At 43.4% G+C, this 27,775-nt stretch overlaps 1 protein-coding gene and 2 pseudogenes across 1 annotated transcript; all 3 read right to left on the bottom strand.

Moving 5' to 3' along the window:
- Positions 1-1,678: 1,678 nt before the first annotated feature.
- On the bottom strand, positions 1,679-10,239 carry LOC123491292 (annotated as a pseudogene).
- Positions 10,240-10,447: 208 nt separating this feature from the next.
- Positions 10,448-11,410, bottom strand: LOC123491259 (annotated as a pseudogene).
- Positions 11,411-20,489: 9,079 nt separating this feature from the next.
- On the bottom strand, positions 20,490-26,966 carry LOC123491291 (zinc finger protein 658B-like). The gene is made up of 2 exons (XM_045221568.1): positions 26,954-26,966; positions 20,490-23,079 (listed from the first exon to the last, which is right to left on the bottom strand). Exons 1-2 carry the CDS (start codon positions 26,964-26,966, stop codon positions 21,227-21,229), a joined length of 1,866 nt encoding a protein of 621 aa, XP_045077503.1. The 3' UTR covers positions 20,490-21,226.
- Between the last annotated feature and the right edge of the window lie 809 nt (positions 26,967-27,775).

Here is a 27,775-nt window from a genome sequence, read left to right as displayed (position 1 = left end):
CTACCCAGGTCTGGTATTGGAGATCATTCCACACTCTGTGTTCTACTACCCATGTCTGGTGTTGGAGATCATTCCACACTCTGTGTTCTACTACCCAGGTCTGGTGTTGGAGATCATTACACTCTGTGTTCTACTACCCAGGTCTGGTGTTGGAGATCATTCCACACTCTGTGTTCTACTACCCAGGTCTGGTGTTGGAGATCATTCCACACTCTGTGTTCTACTACCCAGGTCTGGTGTTGGAGATCATTCCACACTCTGTGTTCTACTACCCAGGTCTGGTGTTGGAGGTCATTCCACACTCTGTGTTCTACTACCCAGGTCTGGTGTTGGAGATCATTCCACACTCTGTGTTCTACTACCCAGGTCTGGTGTTGGAGATCATTCCACACTCAGTGTTCTACTACCCAGGTCTGGTGTTGGAGATCATTCCACACTCTGTGTTCTACTACCCAGGTCTGGTATTGGAGATCATTCCACTCTCTGTGTTCTACTACCCAGGTCTGGTGTTGGAGATCATTCCACACTCTGTGTTCTACTACCCAGGTCTGGTGTTGGAGATCATTCCACACTCTGTGTTCTACTACCCAGGTCTGGTGTTGGAGGTCATTCCACACTCTGTGTTCTGCTACCCAGGTCTGGGTGTTGGAGATCATTCCACACTCTGTGTTCTACTACCCAGGTCTGGTGTTGGAGATCATTCCACACTCTGTGTTCTACTACCCAGGTCTGGTGTTGGAGGTCATTCCACACTCTGTGTTCTGCTACCCAGGTCTGGGTGTTGGAGATCATTCCACACTCTGTGTTCTACTACCCAGGTCTGGGTGTTGGAGATCATTCCACACTCTGTGTTCTACTACCCAGGTCTGGTGTTGGAGATCATTCCACACTCTGTGTTCTACTACCCAGGTCTGGTGTTGGAGGTCATTCCACACTCTGTGTTCTACTACCCAGGTCTGGTGTTGGAGATCATTCCACACTCTGTGTTCTACTACCCAGGTCTGGTGTTGGAGATCATTCCACACTCTGTGTTCTACTACCCAGGTCTGGTGTTGGAGATCATTCCACACTCAGTGTTCTACTACCCAGGTCTGGTGTTGGAGATCATTCCACACTCTGTGTTCTACTACCCAGGTCTGGTGTTGGAGATCATTCCACTCTCTGTGTTCTACTACCCAGGTCTGGTGTTGGAGATCATTCCACACTCTGTGTTCTACTACCCAGGTCTGGTGTTGGAGATCATTCCACACTCTGTGTTCTACTACCCAGGTCTGGTGTTGGAGATCATTCCACACTCTGTGTTCTGCTACCCAGGTCTGGGTGTTGGAGATCATTCCACACTCTGTGTTCTACTACCCAGGTCTGGTGTTGGAGATCATTCCACACTCTGTGTTCTACTACCCAGGTCTGGTGTTGGAGGTCATTCCACACTCTGTGTTCTGCTACCCAGGTCTGGGTGTTGGAGATCATTCCACACTCTGTGTTCTACTACCCAGGTCTGGGTGTTGGAGATCATTCCACACTCTGTGTTCTACTACCCAGGTCTGGTGTTGGAGATCATTCCACACTCTGTGTTCTACTACCCAGGTCTGGTGATGGAGATCATTCCACACTCTGTGTTCTACTACCCAGGTCTGGTGTTGGAGATCATTCCACACTCTGTGTTCTACTACCCAGGTCTGGTGATGGAGATCATTCCACACTCTGTGTTCTACTATCCAGGTCTGGTGTTGGAGATCATTCCACACTCTGTGGATCTCCCGCATGTATTTTCTGATGTTTAATCAGAGAACTTGAATGAGAGTATCTCTTGTCACATTGATCACAGCTATAGGGTTTCTCTCCTGTGTGTGTTCTCTGGTGTTGTGTCAGGTTTCTTAGGGAAGCAAAGCTCTTCCCACAGTCAGAGCAGTGGTAAGGTTTGCCTCCAGTGTGTGTTTGCTTATGTTCAGTCAGATAATAAGCTCTACCAAAGCTTTTCCCACACTGATCACAGCTATAAGGTTTCTCTCCTGTGTGTGTTCTCTGGTGTTCTTTAAGGTGTTCTATACGAGAGAAAAAAATTCCCACACCGATCACAGCTATAAGGATTCACTCCCGTGTGGATTCTCTGGTGTACAGTCAGGTGTGCTGACTGAGTGAATCTCTTCCCACATTGATCACAGCTATAAGGCTTCTCTCCTGTGTGGGTTCTCTGGTGTTCTTTAAGGTGTTCTATACAAGAAAAACTTTTCCCACACCGATCACAGCTATAAGGCTTCTCTCCTGTGTGGGTTCTCTGGTGCAGCATCAAAGTCTGTGATGTTGAAAAGCTTTTCCCACAATCTGAACAGTGGTGAAGCTTCTCTCCTGTGTGTGTCCGCTGGTGTGTTTTCAGGTTGCTTGAATGAGTAAAACTCTTGTCACATTGATCACAGCTAAAAGGTTTCTCTCCTGTGTGTATCCGCTGATGTGTTTTCATATTTCTTGAATGAGCAAAACACTTCCCACATTGATCACAGCTATAAGATTTCTCTCCTGTGTGTACTCGCTGGTGTATTTCATGTTTTGATGAAGATTTGCAACGTTTCCCACAGTGAGGTTTCTTCCCTGTGGGTCTCCGCTGGTGTTTCTTGAGGTGTTCTGATCTGGAGAGACTCTTCTCTGCCTCGTCAGCATCATGATGTTGTTGAGGCTCCCCAGAGGATCCACAAATCAAATCAAATCAAATCAAATCAAATTTTATTGGTCACATGCGCCGAATACAACAGGTGCAGACATTACAGTGAAATGCTTACTTACAGCCCTTAACCAACAGTGCATTTATTTTAAACAAAAAGTAAGAATAAAACAACAACAAAAAAGTGTTGAGAAAAAAGAGCAGAAGTAAAAAATAAAGTGACAGTAGGGAGGCTATATATACAATAGAATAAAGTGACAGTAGGGAGGCTATATATACAGGGGGGTACCGTTGCATAGTCAATGTGCGGGGGGCACCGGCTAGTTGAGGTAGTTGAGGTAATATGTACATGTGGGTAGAGTTAAAGTGACTATGCATAAATACTTAACAGAGTAGCAGCAGCGTAAAAAGGATGGGGTGGGGGGCAGTGCAAATAGTCCGGGTAGCCATGATTAGCTGTTCAGGAGTCTTATGGCTTGGGGGTAGAAGCTGTTGAGAAGTCTTTTGGACCTAGACTTGGCACTCCGGTACCGCTTGCCGTGCGGTAGCAGAGAGAACAGTCTATGACTAGGGTGACTGGAGTCTTTGACAATTTTGAGGGCCTTCCTCTGACACCGCCTGGTATAGAGGTCCTGGATGGCAGGGAGCTTTGCCCCAGTGATGTACTGGGCCGTACGCACTACCCTCTGTAGTGCCTTGCGGTCAGAGGCCAAGCAGTTGCCATACCAGGCGGTGATGCAACCAGTCAGGATGCTCTCGATGGTGCAGCTGTAGAATTTTTTGAGGATCTGAGGACCCATGCCAAATCTTTTCAGTCTCCTGAGGGGGAATAGGCTTTGTCGTGCCCTCTTCACGACTGTCTTGGTGTGTTTGGACCATGATAGTTCGTTGGTGATGTGGACACCAAGGAACTTGAAGCTCTCAACCTGTTCCACTACAGCCCCGTCGATGAGAATGGGGGCGTGCTCAGTCCTCTTTTTCTCTTTTTTTCAGTCACGTCTCTCTCCTGTGTGAACGACAAAGTCACACAGTCACTAACCAGGTTTCCATTCAACCATTTCATTCAGATGAACACATGAAAAAGGTCACGACTGGGCTGATGGAAACAGGAAATGCAGGTACAATTTTATAAATGCCGACAGACATTTGTTCATTCAACATGGTGGGAACTTTTTCTGTCAGTAAAATTAATTATTCGAGAAATGGCAGCGGAAACGCTTTTTATGTTTATTAGGCTACAGATTAAATAAGTTACGATGAACTTCACAGGGTTGGTGAAAGTGCCACGGTGATGAGCTTGACGCTCCAATTCCAATAAGTATCGACGGTCTTAGTCTGGTGACATGATGATCGATGCTTGGCTGCTGAATCCCATTGAACTGGTTGTTTCTTTATTCGGTAGATGGGAATTTAACCGCAGGAGTTATTCTGATACTACGTCATCACGCACTGACCTTTATCTGAAAACAGGTTGGATGGAAACATGTGCATATATTTGTATGAATATATTTTGAATATTCACATGAAAATCTGTCACAAATTGGAAGGAAACCTAGCTAATCTAGTGAATTTTAAAAATGTCTTTCACAAACTTTGACAATTGTCTTCTAAGTCTTGTTTTGGTTCGTTTTTGGTCCACCAGCCACTGTGGCAGAAAGATTAAAGAATATACCAGCCACTGTGGCAGGCAGATTAAAGAATATACCAGCCATTCAGTTTTTTGTTACCAGCCAAAATATTGTTTTTGCCATGATTACACCAAAAATCACAAAAATGAATGACCATGCTTTGTTTCTAAAACCAGAAATATATTAGTAGTAACAAGTAATGAATGACCATGCTTTGTTTCTAAAACCAGAAATATATTAGTAGTAACAAGTAATGAATGACCATGCTTTGTTTCTAAAACCAGAAATATATTAGTAGTAACAAGTAATGTGGTCTGTTGCTCAATGTCATTACATTTTTGTGACCCGAGTTTTTTTAACCACTGTGTGTTAAAACCATTAAACTTAGACACAATAGTAATGAACAGTTTATTATTTTATTTATTTAATTGTTTACTTCAGTTTATTTAGTAAATACTTGAACGCTTATTTTGTATTTTTTGTTATTAAAACTGCATCGTTGGTTAAGGGCCTCTACTGGATCAGTGTCCCGAAATCGGGACGGTTGTTGCTCGATATGCGATAATGTGACTAGAATGACGTTGTAAACAACAGCCAACTTTCCGGGACATAGACATGTCTTATATGGGCAGAAAAGCTTACATTCTCGATAATCTAACTGCACTGTCCAATTTACAGTAGCTATTACAGTGAAAAAAATACCATGCTATTGTTTGAGGAGAGTGCACAACAACAAAAAAGTTATCACGGCAACTGGTTTGATACATTCACCTCTGAAGGTAAATAATGTACTTACATTCAGTAATCTTGCTCTGATTTGACATCCTGAGGGTCCCAGAGATAAAATGTAGCGTATTTTTGTTTGATAAAAATCCATTTTTATATCCTAACACGAACCATGTTGTATACAGTGTTTCGCATGAATTCCGACTCTCTCAACTTGCAACAAAACAATCGATGAAATCTAAACGCTAAACCTTGTTTCACCCAGTCAAGTTCGGTTTCTGTGCAATCCTCAGACACTCTAGAAGGCAACCAATCTTGTTTCATCATTCTACATTACGTGGGAGAACTTGCACAATTGGTGGCTGACTAAATACTTTTTTCCCCCCACTGTATCTCTATGCAAAAATCAATCCAGAGAAGTCACCTCCTACTGCGAGATTTTAGTCCTTTTCTACAGTGCCAAAAGATAAAGATTGGCAGAAAACTGGTTTATCGTATCCACCCGTTTGTAATTACTGCCATGAGAAAGGACACATTGTTTCTCAGTGTCCTAAGTTGAAACAGAAAAATATGTTTCTTCTTGTGGGAGCACTCCAGCCCATTAAGTCTCTGGTTGGGACTGGGGTCTGTCATGAAGTCTCTGGTTGGGACTCTCATGAAGTCTCTGGTTGGGACTCTCATTAAGTCTCTGGTTGGGACTCTCATTAAGTCTCTGGTTGGGACTCTCATTAAGTCTCTGGTTGGGACTCTCATTAAGTCTCTGGTTGGGACTCTCATTAAGTCTCTGGTTGGGACTCTCATTAAGTCTCTGGTTGGGACTCTCATTAAGTCTCTGGTTGGGACTCTCATTAAGTCTCTGGTTGGGACTCTCATTAAGTCTCTGGTTGGGACTCTCATTAAGTCTCTGGTTGGGACTCTCATTAAGTCTCTGGTTGGGACTGGGGTCTCTCATTAAGTCTCTGGTTGGGACTCTCATTAAGTCTCTGGTTGGGACTCTCATTAAGTCTCTGGTTGGGACTCTCATTAAGTCTCTGGTTGGGACTCTCATTAAGTCTCTGGTTGGGACTGGGGTCTCTCATGAAGTCTCTGGTTGGGACTGGGGTCTCTCATTAAGTCTCTGGTTGGGACTCTCATTAAGTCTCTGGTTGGGACTCTCATTAAGTCTCTGGTTGGGACTCTCATTAAGTCTCTGGTTGGGACTCTCATTAAGTCTCTGGTTGGGACTCTCATTAAGTCTCTGGTTGGGACTCTCATTAAGTCTCTGGTTGGGACTGGGGTCTCTCATTAAGTCTCTGGTTGGGACTCTCATTAAGTCTCTGGTTGGGACTCTCATTAAGTCTCTGGTTGGGACTCTCATTAAGTCTCTGGTTGGGACTCTCATTAAGTCTCTGGTTGGGACTGGGGTCTCTCATTAAGTCTCTGGTTGGGACTCTCATTAAGTCTCTGGTTGGGACTGGGGTCTCTCATTAAGTCTCTGGTTGGGACTCTCATTAAGTCTCTGGTTGGGACTCTCATTAAGTCTCTGGTTGGGACTCTCATTAAGTCTCTGGTTGGGACTCTCATTAAGTCTCTGGTTGGGACTCTCATTAAGTCTCTGGTTGGGACTCTCATTAAGTCTCTGGTTGGGACTGGGGACTCTCATTAAGTCTCTGGTTGGGACTCTCATTAAGTCTCTGGTTGGGACTGGGGTATCTCCTAAACCAGATGTTGGATCAGATGTGTACGAACCGTTTGTTTCAGACAGGTTCTGGGTCACTGCAGAGTGGTGATGCTGTTAAGCAGCCGGTGAAGATACTGGGAGATACTGGGGAAGCCGTTCATTCCTTTTTGGAGGGTGTTTTTGCCACGTCAGCAACTGGTTCCAGTGTGTTAGTACAAGGCGTGGAGATGCTTCAGCAACTGGTTACAGTGTGTTAGTACAAGGCGTGGAGATGCTTCAGCAACTGGTTCCAGTGTGTTAGTACAAGGCGTGGAGATGCTTCAGCAACTGGTTCCAGTGTGTTAGTACAAGGCGTGGAGATGCTTCAGCAACTGGTTACAGTGTGTTAGTACAAGGCGTGGAGATGCTTCAGCAACTGGTTCCAGTGTGTTAGTACAAGGCGTGGAGATGCTTCAGCAACTGGTTCCAGTGTGTTAACATAAAGAGGAGTGGCTATGAGTGTTATGCAAAACATATAACTGTATAAAAAGAGATCGCCGAGTCTGGGACCGGCAGTTGCTCCATAGACCACGTCAGCTTTGTTACTTTGTAATAAAGTCTATACTGAATTCACAAGCTCCAGTGTCTGAGAGATATCTTTGAGAAGTATTTCCACGACACGGCTTAACTAGGTCTTTCTTTGCAGCACTTGACCACGACTGGACAATAATCAAGATAAGACAAAACTAGAGCCTGCAGGACATGCTTTTGTGGAGTGTGCTGTCAAAAAATCCCTTTATTACGGACAGTCCTCTCCCCCATCTTTACAACCATTGAATCCATACGTTTTGACCATGACAGTTTAAAATCGAAGGTAACACCAAGTAATTTAGTCTCTTCAACTTGTTCAACAGCCACACCATTCATTACCAGATTCAGCTGAGGTCTAGAACTTAGGGAATGATTTGTACCAAATACAATGCTCTTAGTTTTAGAGATGTTCAGGACCAGTTTATTATTGGCCACCCATTCCAAAACGGACTGCAACTCTTTGTTAAGGGTTTCGGTGACTTCATTAGCTGTGTTTGCTGATGCGTATATGGTTGAATCATCAGCATACATGGACACACATGCTTTGTTTAAATGCCAGTGGCAGGTCATTGGTAAAAATAGAAAAGAGTAGAGGGCCTCGAGAGCTGCCCTGTGGTACACCACACTTTACATGTTTAACATTAGAGAAGCTTCCATTAAAGAAAACCCTTTGAGTTCTATTAGATAGATAGCTCTGAATCCACGATATGGCAGAGGTTGAAAAGCCATAACACATACGCTTTTTCAACAGCAGGTTATGGTCAATAATTTCAAAGGCTGCACTGCAATCTAACACTACAGCTCCCACAATCTTCTTATTATCAATTTCTTTCAACCAATCATCAGTCATTTGTGACAGTGCAGTACATGTTGAGTGCCTTTCTATATAAGCATGCTAAAAGTTTGTTGTTAATTTGTTTACGGAGAAATAGCATTGTATTTGGTCAAACAGAATCTTTTCCAACAGTTTGCTAAGAGCTGGCAGCAAGCTGATAGGTCTGCTGTTAGAACCAGTAAAGGCTGCTTTACCATTCTTGATAGCGGAATGACTTTGGCTTCCCTCCAGGCCTGAGGACAAAGACTTTCCTCTAGGCTCAGATTAAAAATGTGGCTATAGAGTCAGCTACCATCCTCAGTAGCTTTCCATCTAAGTTGTCAATGCCAGGAGGTTTGTCATTATTGATTGATAACAATCATTTTCACTAGGGAGCATAATTTTAGAGACCATTCCATGCGGTAAAAACTAAAGATAAAAGTGATTTAATAACCCATGAGTGTGAATAAAAACACCTCCAACACAAACACACTTTTTTGCATTTTCTAAATGTCTGACATATAACGCTCTGCGCATGTGCTATATAAAAACGATATGCAATGATGATTGTTCTGCTACCCAGGTCTGGTATTGGAGATCATTCCACACTCTGTGTTCTACTACCCAGGTCTGGGTGTTGGAGATCATTCCACACTCTGTGTTCTACTACCCAGGTCTGGTATTGGAGATCATTCCACACTCTGTGTTCTACTACCCAGGTCTGGTATTGGAGATCATTCCACACTCTGTGTTCTACTACCCATGTCTGGTGTTGGAGATCATTCCACACTCTGTGTTCTACTACCCAGGTCTGGTGTTGGAGATCATTACACTCTGTGTTCTACTACCCAGGTCTGGTGTTGGAGATCATTCCACACTCTGTGTTCTACTACCCAGGTCTGGTGTTGGAGATCATTCCACACTCTGTGTTCTACTACCCAGGTCTGGTGTTGGAGATCATTCCACACTCTGTGTTCTACTACCCAGGTCTGGTGTTGGAGGTCATTCCACACTCTGTGTTCTACTACCCAGGTCTGGTGTTGGAGATCATTCCACACTCTGTGTTCTACTACCCAGGTCTGGTGTTGGAGATCATTCCACACTCAGTGTTCTACTACCCAGGTCTGGTGTTGGAGATCATTCCACACTCTGTGTTCTACTACCCAGGTCTGGTATTGGAGATCATTCCACTCTCTGTGTTCTACTACCCAGGTCTGGTGTTGGAGATCATTCCACACTCTGTGTTCTACTACCCAGGTCTGGTGTTGGAGATCATTCCACACTCTGTGTTCTACTACCCAGGTCTGGTGTTGGAGGTCATTCCACACTCTGTGTTCTGCTACCCAGGTCTGGGTGTTGGAGATCATTCCACACTCTGTGTTCTACTACCCAGGTCTGGGTGTTGGAGATCATTCCACACTCTGTGTTCTACTACCCAGGTCTGGTGTTGGAGATCATTCCACACTCTGTGTTCTGCTACCCAGGTCTGGGTGTTGGAGATCATTCCACACTCTGTGTTCTACTACCCAGGTCTGGGTGTTGGAGATCATTCCACACTCTGTGTTCTACTACCCAGGTCTGGTGTTGGAGATCATTCCACACTCTGTGTTCTACTACCCAGGTCTGGTGTTGGAGGTCATTCCACACTCTGTGTTCTACTACCCAGGTCTGGTGTTGGAGATCATTCCACACTCTGTGTTCTACTACCCAGGTCTGGTGTTGGAGATCATTCCACACTCTGTGTTCTACTACCCAGGTCTGGTGTTGGAGATCATTCCACACTCAGTGTTCTACTACCCAGGTCTGGTGTTGGAGATCATTCCACACTCTGTGTTCTACTACCCAGGTCTGGTATTGGAGATCATTCCACTCTCTGTGTTCTACTACCCAGGTCTGGTGTTGGAGATCATTCCACACTCTGTGTTCTACTACCCAGGTCTGGTGTTGGAGATCATTCCACACTCTGTGTTCTACTACCCAGGTCTGGTGTTGGAGATCATTCCACACTCTGTGTTCTGCTACCCAGGTCTGGGTGTTGGAGATCATTCCACACTCTGTGTTCTACTACCCAGGTCTGGTGTTGGAGATCATTCCACTCTCTGTGTTCTACTACCCAGGTCTGGTGTTGGAGATCATTCCACACTCTGTGTTCTGCTACCCAGGTCTGGGTGTTGGAGATCATTCCACACTCTGTGTTCTACTACCCAGGTCTGGGTGTTGGAGATCATTCCACACTCTGTGTTCTGCTACCCAGGTCTGGTGTTGGAGATCATTCCACACTCTGTGTTCTACTACCCAGGTCTGGTGATGGAGATCATTCCACACTCTGTGTTCTACTACCCAGGTCTGGTGTTGGAGATCATTTCACACTCTGTGTTCTACTACCCAGGTCTGGTGATGGAGATCATTCCACACTCTGTGTTCTACTATCCAGGTCTGGTGTTGGAGATCATTCCACACTCTGTGGATCTCCCGCATGTATTTTCTGATGTTTAATCAGAGAACTTGAATGAGAGTATCTCTTGTCACATTGATCACAGCTATAGGGTTTCTCTCCTGTGTGTGTTCTCTGGTGTTGTGTCAGGTTTCTTAGGGAAGCAAAGCTCTTCCCACAGTCAGAGCAGTGGTAAGGTTTGCCTCCAGTGTGTGTTTGCTTATGTTCAGTCAGATAATAAGCTCTACCAAAGCTTTTCCCACACTGATCACAGCTATAAGGTTTCTCTCCTGTGTGTGTTCTCTGGTGTTCTTTAAGGTGTTCTATACGAGAGAAAAAAATTCCCACACCGATCACAGCTATAAGGATTCACTCCCGTGTGGATTCTCTGGTGTACAGTCAGGTGTGCTGACTGAGTGAATCTCTTCCCACATTGATCACAGCTATAAGGCTTCTCTCCTGTGTGGGTTCTCTGGTGTTCTTTAAGGTGTTCTATACAAGAAAAACTTTTCCCACACCGATCACAGCTATAAGGCTTCTCTCCTGTGTGGGTTCTCTGGTGCAGCATCAAAGTCTGTGATGTTGAAAAGCTTTTCCCACAATCTGAACAGTGGTGAAGCTTCTCTCCTGTGTGTGTCCGCTGGTGTGTTTTCAGGTTGCTTGAATGAGTAAAACTCTTGTCACATTGATCACAGCTAAAAGGTTTCTCTCCTGTGTGTATCCGCTGATGTGTTTTCATATTTCTTGAATGAGCAAAACACTTCCCACATTGATCACAGCTATAAGATTTCTCTCCTGTGTGTACTCGCTGGTGTATTTCATGTTTTGATGAAGATTTGCAACGTTTCCCACAGTGAGGTTTCTTCCCTGTGGGTCTCCGCTGGTGTTTCTTGAGGTGTTCTGATCTGGAGAGACTCTTCTCTGCCTCGTCAGCATCATGATGTTGTTGAGGCTCCCCAGAGGATCCACAAATCAAATCAAATCAAATCAAATCAAATTTTATTGGTCACATGCGCCGAATACAACAGGTGCAGACATTACAGTGAAATGCTTACTTACAGCCCTTAACCAACAGTGCATTTATTTTAAACAAAAAAGTAAGAATAAAACAACAACAAAAAAGTGTTGAGAAAAAAGAGCAGAAGTAAAAAATAAAGTGACAGTAGGGAGGCTATATATACAATAGAATAAAGTGACAGTAGGGAGGCTATATATACAGGGGGGTACCGTTGCATAGTCAATGTGCGGGGGCACCGGCTAGTTGAGGTAGTTGAGGTAATATGTACATGTGGGTAGAGTTAAAGTGACTATGCATAAATACTTAACAGAGTAGCAGCAGCGTAAAAAGGATGGGGTGGGGGGCAGTGCAAATAGTCCGGGTAGCCATGATTAGCTGTTCAGGAGTCTTATGGCTTGGGGGTAGAAGCTGTTGAGAAGTCTTTTGGACCTAGACTTGGCACTCCGGTACCGCTTGCCGTGCGGTAGCAGAGAGAACAGTCTATGACTAGGGTGACTGGAGTCTTTGACAATTTTGAGGGCCTTCCTCTGACACCGCCTGGTATAGAGGTCCTGGATGGCAGGGAGCTTTGCCCCAGTGATGTACTGGGCCGTACGCACTACCCTCTGTAGTGCCTTGCGGTCAGAGGCCAAGCAGTTGCCATACCAGGCGGTGATGCAACCAGTCAGGATGCTCCGATGGTGCAGCTGTAGAATTTTTTGAGGATCTGAGGACCCATGCCAAATCTTTTCAGTCTCCTGAGGGGGAATAGGCTTTGTCGTGCCCTCTTCACGACTGTCTTGGTGTGTTTGGACCATGATAGTTCGTTGGTGATGTGGACACCAAGGAACTTGAAGCTCTCAACCTGTTCCACTACAGCCCCGTCGATGAGAATGGGGGGCGTGCTCAGTCCTCTTTTTTCTCTTTTTTCAGTCACGTCTCTCTCCTGTGTGAACGACAAAGTCACACAGTCACTAACCAGGTTTCCATTCAACCATTTCATTCAGATGAACACATGAAAAAGGTCACGACTGGGCTGATGGAAACAGGAAATGCAGGTACAATTTTATAAATGCCGACAGACATTTGTTCATTCAACATGGTGGGAACTTTTTCTGTCAGTAAAATTAATTATTCGAGAAATGGCAGCGGAAACGCTTTTATGTTTATTAGGCTACAGATTAAATAAGTTACGATGAACTTCACAGGGTTGGTGAAAGTGCCACGGTGATGAGCTTGACGCTCCAATTCCAATAAGTATCGACGGTCTTAGTCTGGTGACATGATGATCGATGCTTGGCTGCTGAATCCCATTGAACTGGTTGTTTCTTTATTCGGTAGATGGGAATTTAACCGCAGGAGTTATTCTGATACTACGTCATCACGCACTGACCTTTATCTGAAAACAGGTTGGATGGAAACATGTGCATATATTTGTATGAATATATTTTGAATATTCACATGAAAATCTGTCACAAATTGGAAGGAAACCTAGCTAATCTAGTGAATTTTAAAAATGTCTTTCACAAACTTTGACAATTGTCTTCTAAGTCTTGTTTTGGTTCGTTTTTGGTCCACCAGCCACTGTGGCAGAAAGATTAAAGAATATACCAGCCACTGTGGCAGGCAGATTAAAGAATATACCAGCCATTCAGTTTTTGTTACCAGCCAAAATATTGTTTTTGCCATGATTACACCAAAAATCACAAAAATGAATGACCATGCTTTGTTTCTAAAACCAGAAATATATTAGTAGTAACAAGTAATGAATGACCATGCTTTGTTTCTAAAACCAGAAATATATTAGTAGTAACAAGTAATGAATGACCATGCTTTGTTTCTAAAACCAGAAATATATTAGTAGTAACAAGTAATGTGGTCTGTTGCTCAATGTCATTACATTTTTGTGACCCGAGTTTTTAACCACTGTGTGTTAAAACCATTAAACTTAGACACAATAGTAATGAACAGTTTATTATTTTATTTATTTAATTGTTTACTTCAGTTTATTTAGTAAATACTTGAACGCTTATTTTGTATTTTTTGTTATTAAAACTGCATCGTTGGTTAAGGGCCTCTACTGGATCAGTGTCCCGAAATCGGGACGGTTGTTGCTCGATATGCGATAATGTGACTAGAATGACGTTGTAAACAACAGCCAACTTTCCGGGACATAGACATGTCTTATATGGGCAGAAAAGCTTACATTCTCGATAATCTAACTGCACTGTCCAATTTACAGTAGCTATTACAGTGAAAAAATACCATGCTATTGTTTGAGGAGAGTGCACAACAACAAAAAAGTTATCACGGCAACTGGTTTGATACATTCACCTCTGAAGGTAAATAATGTACTTACATTCAGTAATCTTGCTCTGATTTGACATCCTGAGGGTCCCAGAGATAAAATGTAGCGTATTTTTGTTTGATAAAAATCCATTTTTATATCCTAACACGAACCATGTTGTATACAGTGTTTCGCATGAATTCCGACTCTCTCAACTTGCAACAAAACAATCGATGAAATCTAAACGCTAAACCTTGTTTCACCCAGTCAAGTTCGGTTTCTGTGCAATCCTCAGACACTCTAGAAGGCAACCAATCTTGTTTCATCATTCTACATTACGTGGGAGAACTTGCACAATTGGTGGCTGACTAAATACTTTTTTCCCCCACTGTATCTCTATGCAAAAATCAATCCAGAGAAGTCACCTCCTACTGCGAGATTTTAGTCCTTTTCTACAGTGCCAAAAGATAAAGATTGGCAGAAAACTGGTTTATCGTATCCACCCGTTTGTAATTACTGCCATGAGAAAGGACACATTGTTTCTCAGTGTCCTAAGTTGAAACAGAAAAATATGTTTCTTCTTGTGGGAGCACTCCAGCCCATTAAGTCTCTGGTTGGGACTGGGGTCTGTCATGAAGTCTCTGGTTGGGACTCTCATGAAGTCTCTGGTTGGGACTCTCATTAAGTCTCTGGTTGGGACTCTCATTAAGTCTCTGGTTGGGACTCTCATTAAGTCTCTGGTTGGGACTCTCATTAAGTCTCTGGTTGGGACTCTCATTAAGTCTCTGGTTGGGACTCTCATTAAGTCTCTGGTTGGGACTCTCATTAAGTCTCTGGTTGGGACTCTCATTAAGTCTCTGGTTGGGACTCTCATTAAGTCTCTGGTTGGGACTCTCATTAAGTCTCTGGTTGGGACTCTCATTAAGTCTCTGGTTGGGACTGGGGTCTCTCATTAAGTCTCTGGTTGGGACTCTCATTAAGTCTCTGGTTGGGACTCTCATTAAGTCTCTGGTTGGGACTCTCATTAAGTCTCTGGTTGGGACTCTCATTAAGTCTCTGGTTGGGACTGGGGTCTCTCATGAAGTCTCTGGTTGGGACTGGGGTCTCTCATTAAGTCTCTGGTTGGGACTCTCATTAAGTCTCTGGTTGGGACTCTCATTAAGTCTCTGGTTGGGACTCTCATTAAGTCTCTGGTTGGGACTCTCATTAAGTCTCTGGTTGGGACTCTCATTAAGTCTCTGGTTGGGACTCTCATTAAGTCTCTGGTTGGGACTGGGGTCTCTCATTAAGTCTCTGGTTGGGACTCTCATTAAGTCTCTGGTTGGGACTCTCATTAAGTCTCTGGTTGGGACTCTCATTAAGTCTCTGGTTGGGACTCTCATTAAGTCTCTGGTTGGGACTGGGGTCTCTCATTAAGTCTCTGGTTGGGACTCTCATTAAGTCTCTGGTTGGGACTGGGGTCTCTCATTAAGTCTCTGGTTGGGACTCTCATTAAGTCTCTGGTTGGGACTCTCATTAAGTCTCTGGTTGGGACTCTCATTAAGTCTCTGGTTGGGACTCTCATTAAGTCTCTGGTTGGGACTCTCATTAAGTCTCTGGTTGGGACTCTCATTAAGTCTCTGGTTGGGACTGGGGACTCTCATTAAGTCTCTGGTTGGGACTCTCATTAAGTCTCTGGTTGGGACTGGGGTATCTCCTAAACCAGATGTTGGATCAGATGTGTACGAACCGTTTGTTTCAGACAGGTTCTGGGTCACTGCAGAGTGGTGATGCTGTTAAGCAGCCGGTGAAGATACTGGGAGATACTGGGGAAGCCGTTCATTCCTTTTTGGAGGGTGTTTTTTGCCACGTCAGCAACTGGTTCCAGTGTGTTAGTACAAGGCGTGGAGATGCTTCAGCAACTGGTTACAGTGTGTTAGTACAAGGCGTGGAGATGCTTCAGCAACTGGTTCCAGTGTGTTAGTACAAGGCGTGGAGATGCTTCAGCAACTGGTTCCAGTGTGTTAGTACAAGGCGTGGAGATGCTTCAGCAACTGATTACAGTGTGTTAGTACAGGCGGAGATGCTTCAGCAACTGGTTCCAGTGTGTTAGTACAAGGCGTGGAGATGCTTCAGCAACTGGTTCCAGTGTGTTAGTACAAGGCGTGGAGATGCTTCAGCAACTGGTTACAGTGTGTTAGTACAAGGCGTGGAGATGCTTCAGCAACTGGTTACAGTGTGTTAGTACAAGGCGTGGAGATGCTTCAGCAACTGGTTACAGTGTGTTAGTACAAGGCGTGGAGATGCTTCAGCAACTGGTTCCAGTGTGTTAGTACAAGGCGTGGAGATGCTTCAGCAACTGGTTCCAGTGTGTTAGTACAAGGCGTGGAGATGCTTCAGCAACTGGTTCCAGTGTGTTAGTACAAGGCGTGGAGATGCTTCAGCAACTGGTTACAGTGTGTTAGTACAAGGCGTGGAGATGCTTCAGCAACTGGTTCCAGTGTGTTAGTACAAGGCGTGGAGATGCTTCAGCAACTGGTTACAGTGTGTTAGTACAAGGCGTGGAGATGCTTCAGCAACTGGTTCCAGTGTGTTAGTACAAGGCGTGGAGATGCTTCAGCAACTGGTTCCAGTGTGTTAGTACAAGGCGTGGAGATGCTTCAGCAACTGGTTACAGTGTGTTAGTACAAGGCGTGGAGATGCTTCAGCAACTGGTTACAGTGTGTTAGTACAAGGCGTGGAGATGCTTCAGCAACTGGTTCCAGTGTGTTAGTACAAGGCGTGGAGATGCTTCAGCAACTGGTTACAGTGTGTTAGTACAAGGCGTGGAGATGCTTCAGCAACTGGTTCCAGTGTGTTAGTACAAGGCGTGGAGATGCTTCAGCAACTGGTTCCAGTGTGTTAGTACAAGGCGTGGAGATGCTTCAGCAACTGGTTCCAGTGTGTTAGTACAAGGCGTGGAGATGCTTCAGCAACTGGTTCCAGTGTGTTAGTACAAGGCGTGGAGATGCTTCAGCAACTGGTTCCAGTGTGTTAGTACAAGGCGTGGAGATGCTTCAGCAACTGGTTCCAGTGTGTTAGTACAAGGCGTGGAGATGCTTCAGCAACTGGTTCCCAGTGTGTTAGTACAAGGCGTGGAGATGCTTCAGCAACTGGTTACAGTGTGTTAGTACAAGGCGTGGAGATGCTTCAGCAACTGGTTACAGTGTGTTAGTACAAGGCGTGGAGATGCTTCAGCAACTGGTTCCAGTGTGTTAGTACAAGGCGTGGAGATGCTTCAGCAACTGGTTACAGTGTGTTAGTACAAGGCGTGGAGATGCTTCAGCAACTGGTTCCAGTGTGTTAGTACAAGGCGTGGAGATGCTTCAGCAACTGGTTCCAGTGTGTTAGTACAAGGCGTGGAGATGCGTTGCATTGGCAGTTCCTTTCTACAATGTGGAACTCTAGTCTGGTCTTTATTCTGGTTCCGTTGTCATTGGAGTGAGGCCTGTAATTAAATATATGCTTTCACAGAAATTAATCTAACCAAATGACAGGGGATTAACGGTAGATTTACTACTGGTGACATATGTAATGGGAAATAGATTTTTTGTTAAATCAAAGGGCAATTCAAAGAATTGGTGGAAGCCAGCGGAGGACATTGTGAAGAGAGACTGGCCTATATCTTCTTCTCCACATAACCCTCCCCTTCTTCTTCTCGTCTCAACATATTAAATGATACTGAAGAGGCATTATATGTGTAGAGTGTAGAGTGTATGTGTAGAGTGGATGACAAAGGAGAGGGAACCCACAGTAGTTGTCTGTTATTGGAGAGGGAACCCACAGTAGTTGTCTGTTATTGGAGAGGGAACCCACAGTAGTTGTCTGTTATTGGAGAGGGAACCCACAGTAGTGGTCTGTTATTGGAGAGGGAACCCACAGTAGTTGTCTGTTATTGGAGAGGGAACCCACAGTAGTGGTCTGTAGATCTCTAGGACGTGTGGATAGGAAGACACAACTTATTATTATTACTGGAAAATATTCATTTAAATTCCGGGAACTTTAAAACTTTAGCTCTCCAGGTCAGTACGGTGGATGTTGCTATGGTGACCAGTAGGTTACAGTAGTACACGTGACATACCGACAACTTAGAGAAAAAACACTATAGGAGATGGCTTTGCAAATTCATAACATGATGCTAGTAGCATAGCATCTCTCTCCATTGAATTGACAAGCGAACTCCAAATATCCAAAGTGAAAAACACATTTAAGGCGGTACTTACTGGTGTTAATCAGATCTCCTATCTCCTCCTCTTCATCTTCCAATGTGACAGTAATCTCTCCCTCCTTCTTCACTCCAAAAACGGCATCCTCCTCTATCTCTTCTTTCACTGTAACATCCTCCTCCTCTTTCACTCTGAACGCGTCTTCCTCTTCTTTCACTGTAACATCCTCCTCCTCTTTCACTCTGAACGCGTCTTCCTCTTCTTTCACTGTAACATCCTCCTCCTCTTTCACTCTGAACGCGTCTTCCTCTTCTTTCACTGTAACGTCTTTCTCTTCTTCTTTCACGGTAACAGCTTCACCCTCTACTTGTTTTTGTATTGTAACATCCTCCTCTTCCTCCTCCTCTTTCACTAGAGCTTCTTTCTCCGTCCAGCAGACCTCCTCTTCTTTAGCAGGAGGAGAGTAGCTTAGTGAGCTCATGGTCGGGGATGTTAGCTAGCTAGGCTAGTGCTAACTTAACAAGCCAGCTAGCTGACCAATAACAACAACACCGTAAATATGAAATTAAATGGGATAACTAACTTGACGACAGAAGTGTGTTTAAAACACAGTAGCTAATATACACCGAAAGTGCTTGAATCTTTCGGCTGTTGGCTAACCAGCTACGGAGGTGGTTGACTGTTGCCTCCCGTCCACTAGATTATACGTCACGCTTTCAGCATCGCCTGAAAGACGCACATCGCCATCTGCTGACTGGAGTGGGTATCGTGGTTGAGGAAAATATTTTATTTTCAAAGTTTGTTTTAAATGTATATAATTAAATAATACTATTATATTGAGACGTACAAAGACAGGGATGTGTTGATTAGTGCAGATTTTTAACGAGTTCAAAAAAAAAATATATACTACAGCACATCCGCATTTAAGGCAGTTTCATTAAGTCAAACAAAATCTAAATAAGTAACTATCTAACATGTTGCTCCAACATGGTGTAACAATACATAAAGTAGATGTATGTAATGAACAGACTAGGTCTATACTGCTCCTACATGGTGTAACAATACATCATATAGATGTATATAATGAACAGACTAGATCTATACTGCTCCTACATGGTGTAACAATACATCATATAGATGTATATAATGAACAGACTAGATCTATACTGCTCCTACATGGTGTAACAATACATCATATAGATGTATATAATGAACAGACTAGGTCTATACTGCTCCTACATGGTGTAACAATACATCATGTAGATGTATATAATGAACAGACTAGGTCTATACTGCTCCAACATGGTGTAACAATACATCATATAGATGTATATAATGAACAGACTAGGTCTATACTGCTCCTACATGGGTAACAATACAGTGCATTCGGAAAGTGTTCAGACCCATTGGCTTTTCCCACATTTTGTTACGTTACAGCCTTATTCTAAAATAGACTAAAATAAAATAAAAATCCTCATCAATACATAAATACATAATGACGAAGCAAAAACACGTTTTTGTTTTTGTTGCTAATTTATATAAATAAAGAAATAATGAAGTATCACATTTACATAAATATTAATATTAACATTAATTAATTAATTAATAAAAACGTTAATATATCATTTACATATATGTATTCAGACCCTTTACTACGTACTTTGTTGAAGCACCTTTGGCAGCGATTACAGCATCGAGTCTTCTTGGGTGTGATGCTACAAGCTTGGCACACCTGTATTTGGGGAGTTTCTCCCATTCTTCTCTGCAGATCCTCTCAAGCTCTGTCAGGTTGGATGGGGAGCGTCGCTGCACAGCTATTTTCAGGTCTCTACAGAGATGTTTGATCTGGTTCAAGTCGGGCTCTGGCTGGTCCACTCAAGGTTATTCAGAGACTTGTCCCGAAGCCACTCCTGCGTTGTCTTGGCTGTGTGCTTAGGGTCGTTGTCCTATTGGAAGGTGAACCTTCACCGCCAGTCTGAGAGTCCTTTAGGTACCTTTTGGCATATTCCAAGCGGGCTGTCATGTGCCTTTTACTGAGCAGTGGCTTCCGTCTGGCCACTCTACCGTAAAGGCCTGATTTGTAGAGTGCTACAGAGATTGTTGTCCTTCTGGAAGGTTCTCCCATCCCAACAGAGGAACTGTGGAACTCTGTCAGTGGCCATCGGGTTCTTGGTCACCTCCCTGACCAAGGCCCTTCTCCCCCGATTGCTCAGTTTGGCTGGGCGGCCAGCTCTAGGAAGAGTCTAGGTGGTTCCAAACTTCTTCCATTTAAGAATGATGGAGGCCACTGTGTTCTTTGGACCCTTCAATATTGCAGACATGTTTTGGTACCCTTCCCCAGACACAATCCTGTCTCAGAGCGCTATGGACAATTCCTTCGACCTCATGGCTTGGTTTTTGCTCTGACATGCATTGTCAACTGTGGGACCTTATATAGACAGGTATAATCGTAAACAATATGATGTAATGTGCCATGAACAAAAACACTAAATTCTCAGTCAAAAACATAAGTCAGAACACAGCCTCACTATTCTCTCATGTGATTTTATTTCTATTCAGATAAAATTACGCTGCATTAATAAAATCATTTTTACAATCAGCACCAGTTCTCTCTGACATGGTGGAATAATACTGATGGAAACAGTCATGAGGTAGTGAATGTTTTTCATGTCAACAACTTATCAATGTTATCAGAACAACACATTTTCATACACCTTTAGCTTGAGGACTTTATTATACAAATTAACTAAATGAAACACAAGTAAATTCAAAAGGTTTCAATGTTAGAATCAAGAAATGCACATGCTATGAATCGAGTTCATCATTTACATTTTGCAATATCCAAATCATGTAATCAAATTCATTTTGCAATATCCAATCAATTTCAATCAAATTCATTTAGCAAAAGCCTAATCTTATATATCAAATCAAAGTCTATAGGTTTCAAGGTTAGAATCAAGAAATGCAAAGTTCCATTCATCTATATAATAATTTACATTTAGCAATATCCAAATAATATAATGAACAACTGAGGGTTTATACCTGTAACCAATGCATTAAAGTTCATAACCAAAACAAAATACACATTTTATAGTATTTAATCTGATTTTAGATATGATCAGGCCTCGAGGTGAAAAAACAAAAATATGCCTATTTCTGAGTAAGAATTCATATAAACAAAATGTTTTCATGTGGCATAAACAAAAACACAAATTGTCAGTTAAAAGCATAAGTCAGAACACAGCCTCTCTATTCTCTCATGTGATTTCAGGTTCTCTGACTGGGAAATTGTCCTTCCACACAGAGAGAGAGCAGTGGTGGGGCTTTTTTCATGTGTGTTCTCTTATGCTCCTTCAGGCTCCTTAACCAGGTAAAACTCTTTCCACACTGGGAACATTGGAATGGCTTTTCTCCTGTGTGTATTCTCTCATGCCTTTTCAGGGTAGCTAACACGGTAAAACTGTTTCTACACTGGGAACATTGGAAAGGCTTTTCCCCTGTGTGTGTCCTCTCATGAGCTTTTAGGTCCCCTACTCGGGAAAATCTCTTTTTACACTGGGAGCAGTGGTAAGGCTTTTCTCCTGTGTGTATTCTCTCATGCTCTTTTAGATGCCCTCTCTGAGTAAAACTGTTTCCACACTGGGAACATTGGAATGGCTTTTCTCCTGTGTGTGTCCACTCATGCTCCTTCAGGCTCCCTAACTGAATAAAACTCATTCCACATTGGGAACATTGATAAGGCTTTTCTCCTGTGTGTATTCTCTCATGCCTTTTCAGGTTAGCTAACACGGTAAAACGCTTTTTACACTGGGAGCAGTGGTAAGGCTCTTCTCCTGTGTGTGTCCACTCATGAGCTTTTAGGTCACCTGATCGGGAAAATCGCTTTTCACATTGGAAGCAGTGGTAAGGTTTTTCTCCTGTGTGTATTCTCTCATGCCTTTTCAGGTTAGCTAACAGGGTAAAAATCTTTCCACACTGGGAACATTGGAAAGGCTCTTCTCCTGTGTGTGTCCTCTCATGAGCTTTTAGGTCCCCTACTCGGGAAAATCTATTTTTACACTTGGAGCAGTGGTAAGGCTTTTCTCTTGTGTGTTTTCGCTCATGCTCTTTTAGGTGCCCTATCTGAGTAAAACTCTTTCCACACTGGGAACATTGGAATGGCTTTTCTCCTGTGTGTATTCTCTCATGCCTTTTCAGGGTAGCTAACACGGTAAAACTATTTCTACACTGGGAACATTGGAAAGGCTTTTCCCCTGTGTGTGTCCACTCATGAGCTTTTAGGTCCCCTACTCGGGAAAATCTCTTTTTACACTGGGAGCAGTGGTAAGGCTTTTCTCCTGTGTGTATTCTCTCATGCTCTTTTAGATGCCCTCTCTGAGTAAAACTGTTTCCACACTGGGAACATTGGAATGGCTTTTCTCCTGTGTGTATTCGCTCATGCCTTTTCAGGTTAGTTAACACGATAAAACTCTTTCCACACTGGGAACATTGGAAAGGCTTTTCTCCTGTGTGTGTCCACTCATGCCTTTTCAGGTTAGCTAACACGGTAAAACGCTTTTTACACTGGGAGCAGTGGTAAGGCTCTTCTCCTGTGTGTGTCCACTCATGAGCTTTTAGGTCACCTGATCGGGAAAATCGCTTTTCACATTGGAAGTAGTGGTAAGGTTTTTCTCCTGTGTGTATTCTCTCATGCCTTTTCAGGTTAGCTAACAGGGTAAAAATCTTTCCACACTGGGAACATTGGAAAGGCTCTTCTCCTGTGTGTGTCCTCTCATGAGCTTTTAGGTCCCCTACTCGGGAAAATCTATTTTTACACTTGGAGCAGTGGTAAGGCTTTTCTCTTGTGTGTTTTCGCTCATGCTCTTTTAGGTGCCCTATCTGAGTAAAACTCTTTCCACAATGGGAACATTGGAATGGCTTTTCTCCTGTGTGTATTCTCTCATGCCTTTTCAGGTTATTTAACATGGTAAAACTCTTTCCACACTGGGAACATTGGAAAGGCTTTTCTCCTGTGTGTGTCCTCTCATGAGCTTTGAGGTCCCCTGATCGGGAAAATCTCTTTTCACATTGGAAGCAGTGGTGTTGTCTCGCTGGTTTGGGCGTCTCTGGGTCTGGTTCCGCTGAAGGGACTCTTCCCGCTGTCAGAGTGAGAGTCTGGTCTCTCTCCTGCCAAAGACAAACAGAGTATTTAGTTAAACAGAGACTTGAATGAAACCTCCACATGATAAAACTGTCTTCCTATGATGTTTAACCTAGACTAGATCCCTAAATAAAAGAGCAGAGCTTGTCATCACAGAGTGGCTGTAGTGCTTTGTACACTGGGTAAATCCATTTGAATTCAATACATTTTTGACAGCATCCCTTTTGATTTAAAAAAAGCTTTCCTTACATGTTTGCCTATGGAAGAAGTGGTAAGAAAGTGACTTTTTGTAACTGAAAGCCAAAACATTCATGAGATAAAGGGATGTAGCTCAGTTGATAGAGCATGGCGTTAGCAACGCCAGGGTTGTGGGTTCGATTCCCACGGGGGGCCAGTGTAAAAAAATATATATATACAGTGGGGAGAACAAGTATTTGATACACTGACGATTTTGCAGGTTTTCCTACTTACAAAGCATGTAGAGGTCTGTAATTTTTATCATAGGTACACTTCAACTGTGAAAGACAGAATCTAAAACAAAAATCCAGAAAATCACATTGTATGATTTTTAAGTAATTAATTTGCATTTTATTGCATGACATAAGTATTTGATCACCTACCAACCAGTAAGAATTCCGGCTCTCACAGACTTGTTAGTTTTTCTTTAAGAAGCCCTCCTGTTCTCCACTCATTACCTGTATTACCTGCACCTGTTTGAACTCGTTACCTGTATAAAATACACCTGTCCACACACTCAATCAAACAGACTCCAACCTCTCCACAATGGCCAAGACCAGAGAGCTGTGTAAGGACATCAGGGATAAAATTGTAGACCTGCACAAGGCTGGGATGGGCTACAGGACAATAGGCAAGCAGCTTGGTGAGAAGGCAACAACTGTTGGTGCAATTATTAGAAAATGGAAGAAGTTCAAGATGACGGTCAATCACCTTCGGGTCTGGGGCTCCATGCAAGATCTCACCTCGTGGGGCATCAATGATCATGAGGAAGGTGAGGGATCAGCCCAGAACTACACGGCAGGACCTGGTCAATGACCTGAAGAGAGCTGGGACCACAGTCTCAAAGAAAACCATTAGTAACACACTACGCCGTCATGGATTAAAATCCTGCAGCGCACGCAAGGTCCCCCTGCTCAAGCCAGCGCATGTCCAGGCCCGTCTGAAGTTTGCCAATGACCATCTGGATGATCCAGAGGAGGAATGGGATAAGGTCATGTGGTCTGATGAGACAAACGTAGAGCTTTTTGGTCTAAACTCCACTCGCCGTGTTTGGAGGAAGAAGAAGGATGAGTATAACCCCAAGAACACCATCCCAACCGTGAAGCATGGAGGTGGAAAAACATCATTCTTTGGGGATGCTTTTCTGCAAAGGGGACAGGACGACTGTACCGTATTGAGGGGAGGATGGATGGGACCTTGTATCGCGAGATCTTGGCCAACAACCTCCTTCCCTCAGTAAGAGCATTGAAGATGGGTCGTGGCTGGGTCTTCCAGCATGACAACGACCCGAAACACACAGCCAGGGCAACTAAGGAGTGGCTCCGTAAGAAGCATCTCAAGGTCCTGGAGTGGCCTAGCCAGTCTCCAGACCTGAACCTAATAGAAAATCTTTGGAGGGAGCTGAAAGTCCGTATTGCCCAGCGACAGCCCCGAAACCTGAAGGATCTGGAGAAGGTCTGTATGGAGGAGTGGGCCAAAATCCCTGCTGCAGTGTGTGCAAACCTGGTCAAGACCTACAGGAAACGTATGATCTCTGTAATTGCAAACAAAGGTTTCTGTACCAAATATTAAATTCTGATTTTCCGATGTATCAAATACTTATGTCATGCAATAAAATGCAAATTAATTACTTAAAAATAATACAATGTGATTTTATGGATTTTTGTAAGTAGGAAAATCTGCAAAATCGGCAGTGTATCAAATACTTGTTCTCCCCACTGTATACACATGTGTAAAAGACACCTAGGTCTCAATATATTTTCCCATGACTGTGTTTTTGTATTTTAATGAGTATATGTTTGAGAACAAGTATTTGATACACTGCCGATTTTGCAGCTTTTCCTACTTACAAAGCATGTAGAGGTCTGTAATTTTTATCATAATAACAACTTCAACTGTGAGAGGCGGAATCTAAAACAAAAATCCAGAAAATCACATTGTATGATTTTTAAGTAATTCATTTGCATTTTATTGCATGACATTGGTGGTCAATTGGTAGAGCACGGCGTTTGTAACGCCAGGGTAGTGGGTTCGATCCCCGGGACCACCCATACGTAAAAATGTATGCACACACACGATTTTGCATCGGTACACTGTGTCCTTAGCCCCGGCCTGCCGAGCACTGCTTTACGCCGAGGGAATGTAGCTAGCTGGCTAACCTCGTCCCACACTGCGTGGAAGTGTCTGGGAAGGAGATTACTAGCTAGCTAGCACAAGCTAGTGTAGCCCTAGAGGAAGAGAGAGAACCAACTCACGGGAATATCTCTCCTTCCAGCAGGTGGAGTTTTTGTATGGAGGTCAATGAGCTGGTCCAGGTTGGTCAACAAAATGAATGGCTTACGTACTACGTGATGTTTACTTGATCGAATAGAAGTTTCTTAATGCTTAAGTTGTTCTGAGTGTACTGATAAGTAGGACACGTGACATACCGACAACTTTGAGAAAAAACACTATAGGAGATGGCTTTGCAAATTCATAACATGATGCTAGTAGCATAGCATCTCTCACCATTGAATTGACGAGCGAACTCCAAATATCCAAAGTGAAAAACACATTTAAGGCGGTACTTACTGGTGTTAATCAGATCTCCCATCTCCTCCTCTTCATCTTTCAACGTGACAGTAATCTCTCCCTCCTTCTTCACTCCAAAAACTGCATCCTCCTCTATCTCATCTTCCTCGTCTTTCACTCTGAACGCGTCTTCCTCTTCTTTCACTGTAACGTCTTTCTCTTCTTCTTTCACGGTAACAGCTTCACCCTCTACTTGTTTTTGTATTGTAACATCCTCCTCTTCCTCCTCCTCTTTCACTAGAGCTTCTTTCTCCGTCCAGCAGACCTCCTCTTCTTTAGCAGGAGGAGAGTAGCTTAGTGACCTCATGGTCGGGGATGTTAGCTAGCTAGGCTAGTGCTAACTTAACCAGCCAGCTAGCCGACCAATAACAACAACACCGTAAATATGAAATTAAATGGGATAACTAACTAGACGACAGAAGTGGGTTTAAAACACAGTGGCTAATATACACGAAAGCGTCTAAAGAGCTTTATTGGTTGGGCTATTTTGTCTAGCGAGCTACCGAGGTGTCTGACTAACTGTTGCTGCTGTTGAAAGAAGCGTCCCGTCCACTAGATTATACGTCACACTAGCAGCATAGCCTTAAAGTCCCACATCGCCATCTGCTGACTGGAGTGGGTAACGAAGTTGAGTAAAATGTAGATTTAATTTTCAGACAAAAGGTTAAAGGGTAGGAAGCATGAGTTTTTACTCACCAATGTAACAACACAGTGTGGTTAAAGACTTAGGAACTTAGTTGTAGTCACGATCTGGTTATCTATTAAGTTCAAACAGTTATGTTTTTGCGTTATTACATATTTATTAACTTATTTCCAGATATCTTCTAAACTACCCACAATGCACTATTTCTCAACGTCATATGGAGGATCTACTCTGTGCTGCCGAGTTTGTATGCTAGCTCGGAAGCTAGCTCAAGCTTGCAAACGTTATTCACACCTCATGTTTTTCATGCACTGTGTGGTTGTGTTATCTAGTGTGAACCTGTTACCACAATAGGCTCTGGTGCCTTCTTGCCGTGGGCTCAAAACCAAAGAGAAAATCAGACCTGGCAGTGACATACTAGACCCTGGCAGTAAATCTAATACTTAGGTGCTTTAAGTCATGCATGAAAGGTCTGGGGTGGTTCCGTGGTTATAAGTTACTGACCTAAAACTCACTAGTTTCTATAACTCTCGTCTTGCTAAAACTCACTAGCTTCTAGAACTCTGGTCGTCCTAAAACTCACTAGCTTCTAGAACTCTGGTCTTCCTAAAACTCACTAGCTTCTAGAACTCTGGTCTTCCTAAAACTCACTAGCTTCTAGAACTCTGGTCTTCCTAAAACTCACTAGCTTCTATAACTCTGGTCTTCCTAAAATTCACTAGCTTCTAGAACTCTGGTCTTCCTAAAACTCACTAGCTTCTAGAACTCTGGTCGTCCCAAAACTCACTAGCTTCTAGAACTCTGGTCTTCCTTAAACTCACTAGCTTCTAGAACTCTGGTCTTCCTAAAACTCACTAGCTTCTAGAACTCTGGTCTTCCTAAAACTCACTAGCTTCTAGAACTCTGGTCATCCTAAAACTCACTAGCTTCTAGAACTCTGGTCGTCCTAAAACTCACTAGCTTCTAGAACTCTGGGTCGTCCCTAAAACTCACTAGCTTCTAGAACTCTGGTCGTCCTAAAACTCACTAGCTTCTAGAACTCTGGTCGTCCTAAAACTCACTAGCTTCTAGAACTCTGGTCTTCCTAAAACTCACTAGCTTCTAGAACTCTGGTCGTCCTAAAACTCACTAGCTTCTAGAACTCTGGTCTTCCTAAAACTCACTAGCTTCTAGAACTCTGGTCTTCCTAAAACTCACTAGCTTCTAGAACTCTGGTCGTCCTAAA

Source organism: Coregonus clupeaformis, chromosome 7 (assembly GCF_020615455.1).
Source record: "Coregonus clupeaformis isolate EN_2021a chromosome 7, ASM2061545v1, whole genome shotgun sequence".
NCBI lineage: Eukaryota > Metazoa > Chordata > Actinopteri > Salmoniformes > Salmonidae > Coregonus > Coregonus clupeaformis.
The sequence above is the reverse complement of the archived record's forward strand: the minus strand, read 5'-3'. Positions and strand labels throughout refer to the sequence as shown.